This window comes from Apostichopus japonicus, chromosome 9, assembly GCF_037975245.1.
Source record: "Apostichopus japonicus isolate 1M-3 chromosome 9, ASM3797524v1, whole genome shotgun sequence".
Lineage (NCBI taxonomy): Eukaryota > Metazoa > Echinodermata > Holothuroidea > Aspidochirotida > Stichopodidae > Apostichopus > Apostichopus japonicus.
The window spans coordinates 21,698,967-21,714,817 of record NC_092569.1 but is presented as its reverse complement, the minus strand read 5'-3'; the positions used below and the strand labels follow the sequence as shown (position 1 = coordinate 21,714,817).

Here is a 15,851-nt window from a genome sequence, read left to right as displayed (position 1 = left end):
AATTTGTCACTTTCCAATCCCCCTAAAACATTATAGTGTTCAACTGACATAACTTACTCCCAACATGATAGATGATATCTTGACCTATCGTGATGGCACCTACAGGTTTCCATATCATGACAGTTTAGATATTGAACCGGAGGAGCAAATTCAGCATACTGCATCCCAACCCTTCCGACTGCCCGCTTGGAGTAATCTCATCACTTAACCAAAGAATGTCTACATAGCACTTTCAGTCCTCCTTATTTTCACAGTCTGTACATTAATTCATGGACTTTTCATAAAAACGGTGATCACTTAAACAGATATCAAACAAGCACTGCATGAGGTCATTTAAGGCATTTTGTTTTTGTACCTTTCGAACGGATGCAGATAACTGTAATTGCGGCAGCCGATGTTACCTATATAAGGGAACTGCAGTTACATGTATGGAGGTCATGTGTGGCCCTGAACTGTTAATTATTCGGTTAATACCGTAATATGTATGGAACGCCAAAATCGGAAAAAAGGCAGAAACAAATTATGTAAACCTAAGTCATTGTGTGAATACAAAGTTATGACCACATAATGATCAACACAAATTTAAGTCCTTATATGGCACTAAAACACCTCCACATATTGACCAAAAACCTTTTATTTATCATGCGATCCTAACAGTGCCACATAATGACCGCCAATACCAACAATATTCACAAGTCATCATGTGGGGATCTCGAATGTCGCCACTTAAGGACTAACATAAGTACTAAGCAGTTCGTTAGTCCTTATGTGACGATTCGAGTATCCACATAAAGACCAACGAACCGCGTTAGTGCTTATGTGGCGATGTATGAGTATCCACATAAGGACCAACGAACTGCGTCAGTCCTTATGTGGCGATATGAGAGTATCGACATAATAGCCCGGCAGCCCAGTGCACTTTGATCAAACGAACGAAGTACCAATATCTAAGTATTGGAACATTTGTGGAAAAACCCAGTATATCCAAAAGTGGATGTCTGCCGTGGTCCCTCTGCTGCATGTGGCCCCTGGGGCCGGTTAAAGGGGCCCAAAAATGCATCTGATCAAACGAACGAGGTACCACTTGAAACCAATGTCAACTTAATGCATGAATGCCACATAGTACTGAATGGCCAATGCCAGACAAATTTTCTGCTGCAAAGGGCCCGCCAGACGCCCCAAAAGGGCTCCTTAAAAAATGCATCTGATCAAATGAACGAGGTACCACTTGAAACCAATGTCAACTTAATGCATGAATGCCACAAAGTACTGAATGGCCCATGCCAGACAAATTTTCTGCTGCTAAGGGCCCGCCAGACGCCCCCAAATATGGCCCAAATGCCCATTATCGTAGCATTGACCCAGATTAAATATGCAAGGTACCACTCAAAACCGGTTTGGAATGTTCGGGTTGATCTTACAGACTATGGAAATCATCATGCCAGACAAATTTTCTGCTACAAAGGGCCCGCCAGACGCCCCAAAAGGGCCCCTAAAATGCATTTGATCAAACGAACGAGGTACCACTTGAAACCAATGTCAACTTAATGCATGAATGCTACAAAGTACTTAATGGCCTATGCCAGACAAATTTTCTGCTGCAAAGGGCCGGCCAGACGCCCCTAAATATGGCCCAAAATGCCCATTATCGTATCATTGACCCGGATTAAATATGCAAGGTACCACTCTAAACCGGTTTGGAACCACACAAAACCAATATTAAATGCAAAGGTACTTTCCACAGAGTAAAGAACTGCCAATGCAAGACAAATTTTCTTCTGCATAGGTCTCACCAGATAGAAAGAATAGGTGGCCCAATGTGGCCCTATATATGGGTCTAAGGAATTGGATATATGTGCCTTGTAACATGACATTTCAAGCTCATGATTATATTATTTCCAGCATAAATTGGAGTTACTGTACACAAGACCAGTGTTTTAAGACCAGTGTTTTATCTTATTTAGCTATTCGCCGCTCTATAAGCAAAATAAAGATAACACTTTCACCTAAGCCTCTAAATATTTTGGGATTTGCTGAGTGATGACTTCGACTATGAAACATAGATTTGAGCTTCCATTGTCTTTTTAGAGTCAAGTTCATGGGAATACTTAATTTTCATAAACTTACTAATTATTCTTTTGAGATCTGTCTGAATGGCAAATGCAGTGTCTTTTTACAATGCACACACTCCAGTGTTTAATCACTGTCAAGAGACATGAATTCTCAGTTCTTATACTTCGAACCTAACATGTGTCATGTTCAAGTAATCACATAGTGATCTTTGCCAATTATGATTTTAGTACATTTTAAACTAGCAAGATGACTTTCTTGAAAGGTAAAAGATTCCTTCATAGATGAAAACAAAAACCCTCATCTAGCATTCATATTTCTGAAAAATGGATGCCACATCTATTTGTTGGACTTGTTACAAGCTATTCGAATGGAATTAGTGTAATGATGGAAGTTCTAAAAGACCAAGATGGAGTAATATAGGCCAATTACTCATTTTATATTTTGTATCAAGGAATGGAGTCATACGTGGTGATATCAGTATCTGTTTGTTCAATATTAGCATTTTAAGTCCTTTAAAGAGTGTACCTAGCATAAAGGTACATATACATTTCTATGCTTCAATTATGTATCTTTAAAAAAACATATTGGACAGTTTCAACCCAAACCTTTATCGTTAAGTACACGTTATAAAGCATTTTCACTATTGTTTGATTTTTGTTTCTTTGTCTGAGCTTAAGAAACAAAACAATCTCTTTTGTTCGACTACATGTATGTCTTAAGATGACACTTAAGAGTTCTTTCTCAAGATTTTAAACTTTGTAGATTTACAATGCTAACGTAAACACAGTGTGTTAAGATACAAAATGATTTTGGGTTTCTTATTTACAATACATAAACTGATTTTAATCTGCTCCAGTATTTCCAGCGAAACAAAGTAACTGCCAAGTTAAACACTGCTCACGATACAAAGTACTGACTGGATAAAAGGAAAAAGAATGGATAAAAGGAAAAGAATGGATTTGAAAATGCATTATAACTGTCAGGATCTCCCTAGAAGACTGAGTTCGCGTCATTTTAGTTTTACTCAATGAAATGTTCAGTAATTGATACACCTACTAGTATACTAATCTCATTATTCCATTGGCCTATGTAGTATGGCGCGAGAAAGCGGAATATATTACGTACAAATATATATATATATATGCTGTACTTGCGAAATATATACATGGTTAACTTCAAAAATACATTTTAGACATATTTGTATATATGTTTATAATAATATATTATCTAACAATAAGTATTCTGTAAAGATATATATACTAACACAAAAATTATGTTTCTATGCCAAGAATATATTTATTCTCTAAGAGAAAAAATATATATATTCTCTAAGAGAAAAAAAAAATATATTCTCTAAGAGAAAAAATATATATATTCTCTAAGAGAAAAATATATATATTCTGTAAGAGAAAAAATATATATATTCTCTAAGAGAAAAAATATATATATTCTCTAAGAGAAAAAATATATATATTTTCTAATAGAAAAAATATATACATTCTCTGAGAGAAAAATATATATATTCTCTACGAGAAAAAATAAATATATTCTCTAAGAGAAAAAATATATATATTCTCTAAGAGAAAAATATATATATTCTCTAAAAAAATATATATATACAATTGAGTGAAATGCGCCCTGCACCACTGACGTAACAGTTTACCTGCCTTGCAGATTTCAATAGGCACTTGCGGTAGATCGCAGGAAATTTGAGCTGTGCAAATGACTTTCCAACGTTTTTTTCCTTTGCAAGGTTTTGCAAACTGCTAACGGCTAACGTTCCAAGCTTGAAATGTGAAGAAGTGAGCAGTAACTGTTAAGCCGGCTAATTACGTACGGTACAGAAGGCTTCGCTGTCGAACGAACCGTCGTACAATCAGGGAGTTGTTATGGAATAATCCCTGGTACTATCATGTGTAATGTGATATCGCAAACCCACTAACTATGAACTGAGCAAACATGTGCGTTTTATGAATGGCCAGTGTAATGAACAGGCTGGTCACTGCTGAAGTTACTGAACAACTTAACAAACATCTTAGTCAGCACTTACAGAGCTCCGTATTTGTACAGCATATATATTTTTTCGCACAGAATATATTTTTCGTACAGAATATATTTTTCGCACAGAATAGGTCTTGAATATTAGAGAATATATATATTTTCTTTACACACAATAAAAATATATTTTTGCACAGAATACAATTTTTCCTGTAGAATATATATTTTTTCTGTCTCAGAATTGATATATTTTGTTAGAGAAAAATATTTTTCTGTCAGAGAATATATATGTGTTGGTACTTTGTACAGCATATATATATATATATATATATATATATATATATATATATATATATATATATATATATATATATATATATATATATATATATATTTCGACCAGAATAGATTTTTTTGGCACAGAATAGAATTTTGTTGTTAGAGAATATACATATTTACCGTACACACAATAAAAATATATTTTTGCACAGAATATAATTTTTCCTGTAAAATATATATTTTTTCTGTCTCAGAATTTATATATATTGTTAGAGAAAAATATTTTTTTGTCAGAGAATATATATGTTTTTTAACAAGATATATATATATATATATATATTGAAAGAAAATATATATTTTTTCTCTTAGAGAATATATATTTATATTATAAATATTTTGTGTCAGAGAATATATTTTTTTGCAAAATATATATAAATATGTCTAAAATGTATTTTTGAAGTAAACCATGTATGTATTTTGCAAGTAAAGCATATATATTGTTGTACATAATATATTCCGCTTTCTCGCGCCATAATGTAGCGGGAAGGAATTTGAATAATTCAGGATGTTCTTGATTGTTATAGATTGGTTTCTTGTAGTATATTAACTATTTAAACTGCATATTTTTTTTTTACATGTGGTGGGCACTTTGCAGAAGAAAATTTGTATTGCATTGGCATTTCTTTACTCTGTGGAATGCTATACATGTCATGTCACAAGGCACAAATAGTCTGCATCAATATACAATTAATTAGGCCCATGTAGGGCCGCATTGGGCCACCTATTCTTTCTATCTGGTGGGACCTATGCAGAAGAAAATTTGTCTTGCATTGGCAGTTCTTTACTCTGTGGAAAGTACCTTTGCATTTAATATTGGTTTTGTGTGGTACCAACTATGATTGATCATAGCCCATATGGGGGCCCTTTTTAGTGTGTCTGTTAGCCCGTTTGTAGCAGAAAATTTGTCTGGCATGATGATTTCCATAGTCTGTAAGATCAACCCGAACATTCCAAACCGATTTTGAGTGGTACCTTGCATATTTAATCTGGGTCAATGCTACGATAATGGGCATTTGGGCCATATTTGGGGCATCTGGCGGGCCCTTAGCAGCAGAAAATTTGTCTGGCATGGGCCATTCAGTACTTTGTGGCATCCATGCATTAAGTTGACATTGGTTTCAAGTGGTACCTCGTTCGTTTGATCAAATGCATTTTTAGGGGCCCTTTTGGGGCGTCTGGCGGGCCCTTTGTAGCTGAAAATTTGTCTGGCATGATGATTTCCATAGTCTGTAAGATCAACCCGAACATTCCAAACCGGTTTTGAGGGGTACCTTGCATATTTAATCTGGGTCAATGCTACGCTAATGGGCATTTGGGCCATATTTGGGGGCGTCTGGCGGGCCCTTAGCAGCAGAAAATTTGTCTGGCATGGGTCATTCAGTACTTTGTGGCATTCATGCATTAAGTTGACATTGGTTTCAAGTGGTACCTCGTTCGTTTGATCAGATGCATTTTTGGGCCCCCTTTAACCGGCCCCAGGGGCCACATGCAGCAGAGGGACCACGGCAGACATCCACTTTTGGATATACTGGGTTTTTCCACAAATGTTCCAATACTCAGATATTGGTACCTCGTTCGTTTGATCAAAGTGCACTGGGCTGCCGGGCTATAATGACCAACGAACTGTGTTCATCCTTATGTGGCGATATGAGAGTATCCACTTATGACCAACGAACTGTGTCAGTCCTTGTGTGGCGATTCGAGTATCCACATAAGGACTATCGAAAAAAAATAGTTGATCATTTCTTATGCGGTGGGGCTATTCAAGAAAACGTGTAGGTTTCGGGCGCGTAACTACAAACTTTGTAAATGCTCTATTCGCGCGGCGCTGTAGCAATTCCGGCCTAGCGCAGCACATGCATAACGTTAACGTACGTACAAACTCATCAACAGGCCTGGCTAGTAGAGACAATCTATTAATTGCTCTAAATACGCGTTCGTTTTAGTCTCCAGTAAACGCAGACTCTTTTATATGGAACGCCAAACTGGTTTGGGCGCGCAACTACAAAAATTGTATACGCTCCTATATAGGGAATGCAAGCAGTATTTATAATGTAAAGCTCCTAGTGCGGCGCTGTAGCTAAGCTATTACATAACGTACGTACGAACAAATGAACATAGAAACATATTCATAGTATTAAATGCTGTAAATTTGCGTTCTTTCTAGTCTACGGAGATCGCAGCAGTCCACTAACCTTTCCTAACCCCACATTCGATTATGTTTCATGGTATCTCTTTTCATGTCATTCAACAGGGCATAGACCATATTACAATTAGAATAAAAATGGAACAAAACTGTTAGCAAACTGCTTATACATTAACCCTCTTACACTTCAGAGCCTCTTACTCTTCAGAGCCTCTTACTTCTCTTACTTCAGAGCCTGCGTAAGAGAATGTGTAAAGGTAAGTGGGCCTGACCAGGATCTTCTTCAGAGGCTGAATGCAGGCGCGTAGCCAAGGGGGGGGGGGGGCGAAGGAGGCAGCCGCCCCCCTTGAGCATTTTTTTTTAAATGTTTTGTGATATCGCTAGTATTTTCAAAAGAGAAAATGCTAAGATGCAACTTACAAGGCCTCGGAAGTGCCATTTCCAGCGATCTGGGAGGCATTTTTAGCCAAAATTTTCTTGAACGCTTCGCGCCATCACATGGTGGCGCTACGCTTAGATAGTTTGCAATGCCGAATCTACAGTTTCGCCCCTCCCTTGGCAAATTCCTGGCTACGCGCCTGGCTGAACGACAAGTAATAGTAACAGAATGGACAAGTATACAAGCACAGAATACAGACAGGTTAATTAGCAGGGTGAACACAAAATAGTACTTTTGAAATGTGATCGTACCTCGAGATGCATCGTCTGCAGCCATCACACTGTTGAATCCAATTCCGTCACCAGCCACAGCACCCAACTCACACACATGACTAAGGGTTGCATCACTTGCACAACCTGTAATGTCATATATCTGGTGTCTTGATTGTAGAGTTTGCGGCATCCAGTATATGTTGGTGAAACCAAAACCACCCTAAAGAAGTGGTTCTATGGTCACAGATCAACAGTCAACACCATGAAGAATGAGACCCCGGTTGGAGAACACTTTAAACTTCCCAACCATACCATTAATGGCATTTCCCTACCGGGGATTGAATCCTCAGGTAGCCGTCCTGACCTAGTACGAATCAGCAGAGAGATACTGTGGATGCAACGCCTTCGCACCATTCAACCTCAAGGGCTTAACATTCAGGAAGAATATGACTAACCTCACCCCCCTCCCCCTTCCATCGTCCCTTGTTTCCTCCTCTGTCACCCTTCTTTTCGTAGCTCAATTCCACCATGTTTCAGGCCCACTTACTTTTATACATATTATAATTAGGTAAAGAAATCTATTCATGCAAATAAAAGGCAACAAATATATTTTTATTGGGGGGGGGGGGCACACCACAACTATACAATACGGCAGCTACGCAATACGAATACGGTGAAATATCCAGCCTGGGAAGCTCACCCTCTCAAAGTATCCGGCCAAATAAGAGATGCAAATATTTGATTTTGCTTAATTCTTGGACAAATTTAACTCACTTGGATTACAATTTTGAGCAAATTATATGACAAGGAATCACAAATCCAACTGACTTTGAGGTTTTAATTTCCATCCATTAATTTATTTCCAGCAAGTGTAGCCTAACATCTTTTTACTAAATTAACATAGACAAAGACCAGAATGTGTACATATACAAATAATATTTTCCTGTTTACATGCATACTGTTATCTTGTTGTACCTTTATTGTATGCATGGAAAAGGACAAACTAGAGGTTCCTTCTACGTTACCTAAGTTACCTTATACCTTACGAACCAGGGATAGGCCTATGAGTGAATTAATTTCTTGTCAAAGAATCTTGAAACGTTTGGGTTTTCTGCTAAACTGTATAAAGGGCAAAGGGATTATATATTAAGTCTCTGCCAGTGTGGTGTGCTCTGATAGACGGGATAGGCCTATAGACCTACGTGTATTATCTTCATTCTATGTTTTCACTACACACAGCTTTGTATCTCAAACACATCCCCAATATACTACAATCCCTTGTATATTGATATCGATAACAGTACATTTTCAATAATACACATAGCATAAGAAAAGTTCTTAAAATTATGCCTAGTTTAAATATTGTCTAACATACGTACAGACTCATATGTATTCAAAGGTCACGATATCCCATAAGCTTTGCTCTGGGGGAATTGATAAAGATTTGTTTTAATGAATAACAAGAGATTTATATCGTTATAGCCGGCATAAAAGCTATTTTGACATACGGTTATATCTACTAAAAGGGCAATGTACATGTTTACGTAGCCTGCAGAATTGTTGACTTTTGTTGACGACAAATATCTGATTGCTCTTTCTGTGTGTTAATATTAAATCATATGATACTATATATACGTCGTACCAACATAGTATAAAGTCCAGTCAGCTGAAGACGAAGAATCGAGTGCATTTCCAAACAAATACGTTACAAGAACTTCGTAACTTTGTGTGAAACTGATTAATAATCCATCGCTAGGAATGTGACGTGGCATTTTGATCGGAGTCAGATTTATGACAAGACTTTTTTTTTCTCAGTTGAACTTTCCAATAAATTCTGCATTTCAGATTCTCCAAGATATTACGTCGAACCATAGACAAGTACTGCCTTTGTAAGTACATTAGTTTTTGAGTAACGTTATATAATATTACTGTGATTGATGGTTTCTCTGATGCATACATAAATTGTCTGGAATATAATTATGTATGGCAACTTAACAGATGTAGATGATTTTTTCGACAGCGATTGTTGATTCAATTTGCACTAACCATATATATATATATATATATATATATATATATATATATATATATATATATATATATATATATATATATATATATATATATATATATATATATATATATATATATATATATATATATATATATACATATATATATACATATATACATATATACATATATATACCATATATATTTACCATAATATATATATATATATATATATATATATATATATATATGGTAAATCCAAATTTATATATTAATTTATATTTATCATACTTTATTACAGTGGCATGGCTTTCACAGCGTGTTTACAACGTGTTCCCAATTAAGCGATATAGTACATTAGGCCAGAGCACTTCACCTTAAAAAGGAGGCCCTAATCTTGGCATCATCTCTCGGTTACTAGAAAGACACAAATCCTGTTGGTAAGTAAGATAGTGATATTTACATGAGTGTACCTGGGTACTTGGGAAGTAAATCCTAAATTTAAGATCTTATTCGACTTTTGTTTGTGGATAAACTAGCTGATCAAAGTAAATATTCGGATATTATATCACTGATAAATATATTATGGAAGAGCTATAAACCGACTGATCGGAGAACGGGAGACAGCCTCTCCTGTGTCGTATACAGACCGGGGGGAAAAGGAGACAACCTTTGAATGATGAGTATATAAACATCACGCCTACTTTGTATCTTACTGTAGTTATTATATTTACAAACCAAGTTTTAGCATATTTCAGAACTAAATCATTATATCCGACCTGAATGCACTTTATCTATGGAAACATAAATCGATGCATATCATTCATTATAATGAATGCAAGCCAGCAAGGTTCTTCATTTCATATGCATTAATTTATTTGTTCACAACACAGTATATTGAATGTCAAATAAATAAGAACAACAGATGTGAACAAAAGTCATCTAAATACCCTCGTGGGCTTAGTGAAAAAAAATCAAAAGAAGAATTTCCAATCATAATTTCAGAATTAATAGAACATTGCTGAAATGAGAAAGTATAATAAAGAAGGATCTTGCACGCAACGTCATCTAGTCATACATTCAATCATTAATCTTTTGCAGGAACAACCAATCATTTGATCCCGCCGACTCTTTGTTTAGTATAAACATCGCTATGGCTGGTAAATTGGTCAACGACTTGAGCGAGGACTTCCTCAGCTGTTGCATATGCATGAACCAACTCAAAACACCGAAGATGCTACCATGCATCCACAGCTTCTGTGAAGAATGCATTGAGAAGTATGCTGCAAAACAAGACGGCAACGAAGTACCATGTCCAACCTGCAGAAAAGTTTGTACTTTACCAGAGGCCGGAGTGAAAGGTTTGCAGACTAACTTTCATCTTATCAATCTGGCTGAAAAGGTAAATTTGTTGGAAAAGCTGACCAGTAAGGAGAAAAGGGTATCGGTATGTGACTCGTGTAAGGATCCGGAAATTGTAGCATTTTGCGTTGATTGTAATTTCGTCATTTGTTCCAAGTGTAAAGGTCAGCATGCTTTGTTTCCACTTTTGCAATCCCATTCAGTAATACCTTTAACACAAATGAATGATCCAAAGTTTCAACAAGAATGGAAGAATGCTAGATCTCCAGTCTGTACACTACATCCTTCTGAGAAGTTACAGTTTTACTGTAAAACTTGTTCCAAACTGATCTGTAGAGATTGTACAATCGTTTTACATTCCAAGCCACAACATGAGTATACAGAAGCCACAAGTCAATTTAATGACAGTAAACAAGAACTTAATAGTTTATTAGAAAACAGTGTTCCTCAACTGGAGAAAGCAGTCGGCTACAAAAATGACGGGAATGTGGGTGTGGTAGCACTTAATAAGTCTAAGGAAAAGATAGAAAAAGAAACTACTAAACAATGCAAACAAAGGATCAATGCAATCCGAAAGATCTATGAAAAACAAAAACAAGACTTGCTAGAAGAGATTACTGCAAGAATTGAACCTGTCGAGTCCCAAGTCCAGTCAGCTGATGATTGGATTAAGAGAATGCAAACCACACAAGAAATAACACGTAAAATCATAAGTGAAAATAACCCATGGGAGCTGATGTCTTTGTCATCAGATCTTACAAATGCTTTTGAATCTCTAAGAGTTGATAGTTTAGCATTTCAATGGAGCAAATCTCAATTACTACAACATGAAATTGTCTTCCCTCCTGGTGGGGTACCCAACATACACATTGGGTACCAGTATCACCAGGGTAAAGTGGCAGTCTGTGACGAAGAAAATGTAATTTACTTGTGTAATTTTGAGGAACGCAATAAATATTTGCACATTACTAAGGTTGCGATTAATACTAGGAAAGTTCAACAACTCAGACCTTATAAATGGAATGATGAGGTATTGGACGGTGCTAGGTTAACCGGATCCATGGGAAACAACAGTTTGTTTATCGGACTTGGAACATATGTCGTTGAGTTTAAATGTGCCTCATTATCCAAAGGATACAGGTATGGTCCACTCACAGAACACATTATAACTGATATGGCATTCAACTCACGTAGAAGTGAACTGTTAATATTCACAAAAGAACCTTTGAAGGGCGACGAGAACATGTATTGTAATGCACATATCAATGTGTTCAGTTTACCATCTTACAGAAACCTACTGGTTAGAAAAACCATAAAATTCTGTGCTGATTCGTTAGTAGATTCCATATGTGTTTGTTCTGACCACCTATTTTATATACTGAATGGCGGATTAAGACAATACCACGACGCTAAAGTTCGGGCTAGTGTCAAAAATCCAGGAGATATCCAGCATGATGTAGATCCACCGAAAGGATTGTTGAATATTACCCAAACTGATATTTTACATTGCAAGAAGATGGTTAAACCGTATCACCCTTCAATGACATACAATGAAGAGCATAAGGACGATGATGCCAACGTTTTTATAGTGTGGAAGGGGAGCATGATCAAAGCTGGTATAAACACTCAAGAAGCAGCGTGGATCCTAAAAGAATACAACACAAAAGACAGGAAGGTGCTCGGTGATTTAAAATATGTCAACGGTAATGCTCCCAGGGCCCCCTTAGCTCTCCAGTGCGAGCAGACCGGTAACGGTTGCATGGAAATACATCTTTGCGATGACGTTGGGAATATAACCACCTACAGGAGAGGGCCTTATTGTCAACAAGTAGCACACTATAGCAAGATTTAAATGTACATAGTCATTACAGTGGCTACATTGATACATATGATACTGGATAGGCTGCTTGATCATATAGTACGGGCCTGATATGCTTCTCAAAGGTTTTCCCTCAGTAGTGGTACTAAAAATATGTGACGAGGTTTCTCAAAGTAAGTTAACTTTGCGTCAGCAATTGACACTTCTAGTCAAAAGGTCCGTACGTTGCCTAGCATGAGCTTGCCGTCTTAAAAGCACAGCATCTCCATTTAGACCACTGATAGGAGATAGAAGTACCTATACCTATAACGTATTATTGCGTGTTTTGTCGTTGTTTTGTTTTGTTTGTCGCTAATTTTGTACAGGTTAAAGTCTTTTGCAGTGAAAATCAATTCAGTATGAGCGACGTGAGATCAAATTAAAGTCCCTGGGCCCTGGGGATAGTACAATTTTGCATAGCCTACCGTCCAGTTATACAGAAACAGAAGTTTCTTAACCAGTTAAGACCCTCCCAAGAGACCACTCTCATTTATATATACATGTGCGTCTATCTATACATATGCGTTAATTAAACCTTATCTCCCTGGCCCGAGTAAGGGAAATAATGGATATGCACACCTTACAAAGTGAAGGCTTGCTTCGCGCCTGTATACCAGTTCTTTAAAGTTTCACGAAAGTTTGGATCAAGTTGCATAACCTTACAACTACATTTATCAACAATGATTTAAAGGTTTCTATATGCCTACAGTATATGTGAAATAATTTTACCGTGTTTTACACTTTTCTCGTTTTTTCCTCTTGTGGGAATATGATCGCCGAATATATTTGATTTGTTTTATCGGATGGCTTACAGAAATATCGATGGTGACACAGCTATATATTTGACCTCGTTTTCCGTATTCTTCGGTTTTATGCTTAACATGTATTCATATTGATATAGTGTTGCAAATTAATTGTGTCATTTTTACGTGTGTTACGGGGTTTGTTTTTCTTCACGTTTTGATATGTTCACAGAATATGTAAAATCGGGAGTGGCTTACAGGATTGTCGAAGGCGACACAGCTTTTCTTTATTCGCAAAAAAATGCCATAACGCTAAAATAATTATATAATGCAGTATATAAATTAAACGTAAAATTCCCTACACACGTGGACAGTTGATGTTATGAGTTAATTTAAGGTTTAAATTCCAAGTTATAGTAATTAGCTCAGACAAAATGTAATTTTGTAAACAATCGTTAATATCTGTATGTGCTTTTATAGTTATTCGGTAACAACACAGTGGAAAAAATATATAGTATATAATGCATGTTTAAAGTAAAGGAAAGATTCCATACAAAAGTGGTATGTTGTTTTACATGAGTTAAATAAAGCTGAGTTTCTAATTATCAGTAATTAAACGAAATCGAGATTGAACTTGCAGTTAAGGACTAACATCTCTTGGCCTTGCTATTCACATTGATTTCGCAACATTTGCGAGGTGGGGATAGGTGGGGGGCGGGGTTTCCAAGTATAATTGCTTTTTGTTCGCTTGCATGCATGACTTCATATTGGCAGTGTTGCAGAAAAATTGTGTCATTTTCCGATGTTTTAGGTGTTTTCCCCTTCTCGTTCGGATATGTTCGCTGAATACTTTTTAATTGTACAATCGGGTGGCTTACAGGATTTCCGATGGTGACACACCTATATCGTTGACCTAGGTTTTCGTATTCTTTGCTTTTATATGCTTAACTTTTTAGTACGACAACCGTTAGGACCTGTCTGTGCTTTTCTTTATGCTAAATAAAATGTTATAAATGTTTAAAATAATGAAATGATGTGTGTAGAGTAAACGTTAAATTCTCTACAAAAGTGTAATGTTGTTTTTTGAGTTAATTTTTCAGGTTGAACATTCAATTAACAGTAATTACACAGAAATCGAACTTGCAGTTCAGGATTTTTGTAAAGGGAGGGTTGGCCCCTCTACTTTGAGAAATTTGGTAAAATGGAGGGTGCTACGATGATTTAGTTTGCAGATTTGCTGGCCCTGTAATTCACACACCCAGTATACGTAAACTTCACGAGGGGTGAAGGGGGGAGGGGGTTGATGGTGGTGGTTTCTATGAATACTATGTGTTTGCTTCCATGACATATTGGTAAAGTGTTACAAAACTTTGAGAAATAAAATCACCTGATTACAACCAGGTAGCTTTGTGTATTCCTTCTCGTTTGCGTTTGTTTTAGTGGAAATCCAACTATATAATATAACGTTCATAATTATGCGCGTATCCAGGGGTGGGGGGCGTTTATAATATGACGTTCATAATCATGCGCGTATCCAGGGGTGGGGGTACGTTTATAATATGACCTTCATGATGATATGGTATAAGAGGGGACGAGTATCGACTCCGGTTTCCAATGTAATCAATTGAGCAGCAACAATCCTTCTAAACAAAAGTTATTTTGTCTTGTATTCTTTCATAAATTGTAATTCTAATCCTCTTTTCCCGTTCAGCTCATCTCTCCATGATTCAGCTGATTAAAAAACACGACTAGTCATGTTGTGTTTACATACATTCACCCAAATAGTAGAGAAATATTCACGCAATTTGTACGGTAATATTTGCTATATTCGGTCACTGCAGAGTAACCGCGGACCTTCTTTCTTGTCTTTCTTTTTTCGGAAGAAAAACATTTTTGATCTCATGTCCACCCCGACCCCCTCTCCCGATCCCTAATTGTTCCCCAGCTCCCAGACTGTATCTCTTCTCTCCAATTAAGCTTGCACACCGATAGTACGACAATTCGTTATATAGAATAATGTTAATAATAAACTGTTTCTACTTGTTCTTAAGTCAACAGCCATAAGGGGAAGCAAAACATGAAATTGGAAGCACAATGTCAGCTAGGTTTCCTAAATTAATGAACATATCAATTCCACAAATCCATTTTGTTGCTAACAGCAACGCGTACAAAATCTGCAAACAAAATGTAGGCTAATGCCTTTATATACATCAATTCGTCATAAGGAAGGCAGAGGATTGACTCCCTACAACTTGCATATATCTGCTGGAAAATATATTCAGGTTTAATAAATAGAATTGTGGAGTTTTAGCTCAGTGGTTAACGCCGGTGCCTTCCTATCAAACGGTCCCCGGTTCGAGTCACTCCAAGATTAATGTATGTCGTCTACTTACAGCTGAGTTGTTGACAATTGACAATTCATACTCATGGACGTTTAATATGAATGTAAGAGACTGACTTCGGTCAGCTTGCGGCTTTGATAAGCTAATGAGTCTTCTTCGCGTTCCTGCTTGCAGGAGGATCTAAAATACATACAAATACATACATACATACAGAATTTGGATTCTAAAAAAAATACTGTTTTTCCACCCACCATATTCGCGAAACAAGATATGGATCTTTAACAGTGATATCCCAATTCTCTGTGAATTCTGAGAGACATATAGAG

The 15,851-nt window shown here is 36.6% G+C and overlaps 2 protein-coding genes across 2 annotated transcripts in view; both read left to right on the top strand.

Annotated features, from left to right (window-relative positions):
* Nucleotides 1-15,851, top strand: part of LOC139973623 (uncharacterized) — an 86,147-nt gene that overhangs the window by 31,142 nt on the left and 39,154 nt on the right. The window lies entirely within an intron of this gene.
* LOC139974267 (uncharacterized) lies at nucleotides 8,865-14,173 on the top strand. The gene is made up of 3 exons (XM_071981279.1): nucleotides 8,865-9,096; nucleotides 9,522-9,660; nucleotides 10,322-14,173. Exon 3 carries the CDS (start codon nucleotides 10,374-10,376, stop codon nucleotides 12,432-12,434), a length of 2,061 nt encoding a protein of 686 aa, XP_071837380.1. The 5' UTR covers nucleotides 8,865-9,096; nucleotides 9,522-9,660; nucleotides 10,322-10,373; the 3' UTR covers nucleotides 12,435-14,173.

What these genes read in the sequence shown, in the direction of transcription:
- LOC139974267 (XM_071981279.1), top strand. Translation starts at nt 10,374, where the DNA reads ATGGCTGGTAAATTGGTCAACGACTTGAGCGAGGACTTCCTCAGCTGT.